Source organism: Mercenaria mercenaria, chromosome 10 (assembly GCF_021730395.1).
Source record: "Mercenaria mercenaria strain notata chromosome 10, MADL_Memer_1, whole genome shotgun sequence".
Taxonomy (NCBI): Eukaryota; Metazoa; Mollusca; class Bivalvia; order Venerida; family Veneridae; genus Mercenaria; species Mercenaria mercenaria.
This window is the reverse complement of record NC_069370.1, coordinates 76,518,775-76,520,915: the sequence shown is the minus strand read 5'-3', so window position 1 is coordinate 76,520,915 and position 2,141 is coordinate 76,518,775. Positions and strand designations below refer to the sequence as shown.

Below are 2,141 nucleotides of genomic sequence, written 5' to 3'. Positions count from 1 at the left end.
GGGTATTCATGATTCCAGGTGTCTTTCACTCGATCTGTCCATATACTCATCCAGCTTTCCCGTGGATCTGATTGATGACGGGCTAACTTGTCCCTTATATCTACCCACATATGCAGGGTTTGTACTTTCTCACTGCCATGCACGTCCATGAGCTCTAGTTTTGGAGACCATTTTTCCATGACATTGTAGAGATTCAGTTGATTAAGAGCTTCTTCAATGTACAACTCTACCCACTCGCCTGTAGATGTGAACAAACACAGTTGATGCTGTAATTGACTGGGATGATACACAACACATCCAAAACAGTTCTTATGCACTTCATCGGAGATGAGTGTTTGAAGTTCTTCCACAACACAATCGTTTAAGGTGTCTCGCATATTCTTCAGTTTTTTTTTAAATATCGGTTCGTGGTATTTCATCTTCTCAGCATCTCTGAGTTTTCTGGCATAGGCATGACCATCCATGTTTTTAATAATCTGTCACGACTTCTCTTAGCCCGTTCATTTCAATTTGATTGTCAAATTCTGCGTACACTATCACGTTCGCGACGTTAGGAAGTTGTTGTGCAAACTGAAGATCTATCCTCAGGTTCCCCGTTTTTATAGGGTGAAGTTGACCTTCCTCGCAACCTTGATCTGCGGTGAGATCAAATCCCTAGAGAGTGTAGCCACTTTTATATTCTGTCATAGTCAATCAAATTGACCTGTTGAGTCCAAGAGCTCCTGTTGCCTGGTAGAGTGACATGTAGGATCGCAAACATTCTCCATTTTCAAAATCTGGTTGGAAGGCTTTGTTGTGAATGGTTTTCCCGTCGATACTGATTTCTAGTTTACACAAATGGAAATGTCTGAAATAAAATGGATTGGTGCCGGGGTCTCCATTCATATCTGCATTCTCACCATACCAATGGCCACCACAGGAAGTAATTCAACCGTTCTCACGTTGAATCCCACTTGCTGGATATCAACTTTTCCTTCGGCGGTGCCCATGAGACAGAAGTTGATGGAGGCTCTGTTCAACTTGAGGCGCATGTCAATTCCATTGGGGAGGTATTTCTCTTGTAGGAATAAATCCAGATGTAATCTTCCAATGAGTTCACAGGATTTGCTTTCGGCAATACGAGTTCTGCGACGTTTCCATCCATAATTAGCTGCAGCTCGTGTATTATCCTGCATATGAGTAGCTGTATCTTTATCCCAGAGATCAAACGCCCGCAGTTGTGTGTCTTTACATTCTTTGTTGTAGGACAGGAGGTTTTCAATGTAGGCTCTGTACGGATAGGTGTGTGAGTTGCTCGAAATCAATTTATTGTTCAAATATAGATCATTACCACTGAAAATACTGTGGAAAAAGTTGTTGACCACAGAAGTTTCAGTGCCAGCCTCCAGGTGTGTTTCATCAGCCTTGAGCACTTTGAATTTGATGTACAAATAGGACTGATTCAAATCAGTCCATTTTTCTGTTTGTGGAGAAATAATAAATTCGATGGGCGCTGAATTATTCAAAGCCGAAATCGGGTAATGTTCCGTCCATTGTCCATCTTGCATGGCTGACATGGTTGGAGGTACAGCAGAAACATCAAGTTCTGTTTTGCTACACTCGCAAGAACCGTGTTGCATCATATTTTTCAGTCGAAAATATCAAGAGGTCTAGAATGTCTGAACCTTCTGTGACTACGTCTCGACGTCCTTCTTCGACGAGGTTTAGATAAAGACTGACGACGAGACTTTGGTTTTGAACCGTTTATAGTTTTAATCAAAGATTCTCCCAGGGACAAAGCTGTTGATTTTCCAACAGACTTTAATACCTTTTCTCCACGAGACTTTAACACCTGTTTTGGATTTCTTCCTGGCATGATATCTTTCATGTTTGAGGGCTTTAATTGCTGATTTAACCATGGGTTTTACAAAAGGAGATGTTGTTTTGATAGCTGATTTAAAGATAGATCCAAGACCATGACCATATTGGCGTGGAACACCACGATACACGGGATACATTGTGATCATAAGTTAAGTCGTGATTTCTTTCGAAAATGCAACTTCACCATAGACTTACCACCAACAAACTGAACGGTTTGTCCAGTGTCACCCCTTATATTTATACCTGTTTCATCAAAACTGGATTTTGAGATTGGGACATAA

General features: G+C 41.1%; 1 protein-coding gene across 1 annotated transcript; it reads right to left on the bottom strand.

Annotated features, from left to right (window-relative positions):
- Window positions 1-881: 881 nt before the first annotated feature.
- Window positions 882-1,622, bottom strand: LOC128546463 (uncharacterized protein F54H12.2-like). The gene has a single exon (XM_053517003.1). The coding sequence runs from the start codon at window positions 1,620-1,622 to the stop codon at window positions 882-884; it is 741 nt and encodes a 246-aa protein (XP_053372978.1).
- Between the last annotated feature and the right edge of the window lie 519 nt (window positions 1,623-2,141).

Bases quoted from the DNA above. Each gene is read 5' to 3' on its own strand.
- LOC128546463 (XM_053517003.1), bottom strand. From the start codon at position 1,622: ATGATGCAACACGGTTCTTGCGAGTGTAGCAAAACAGAACTTGATGTT.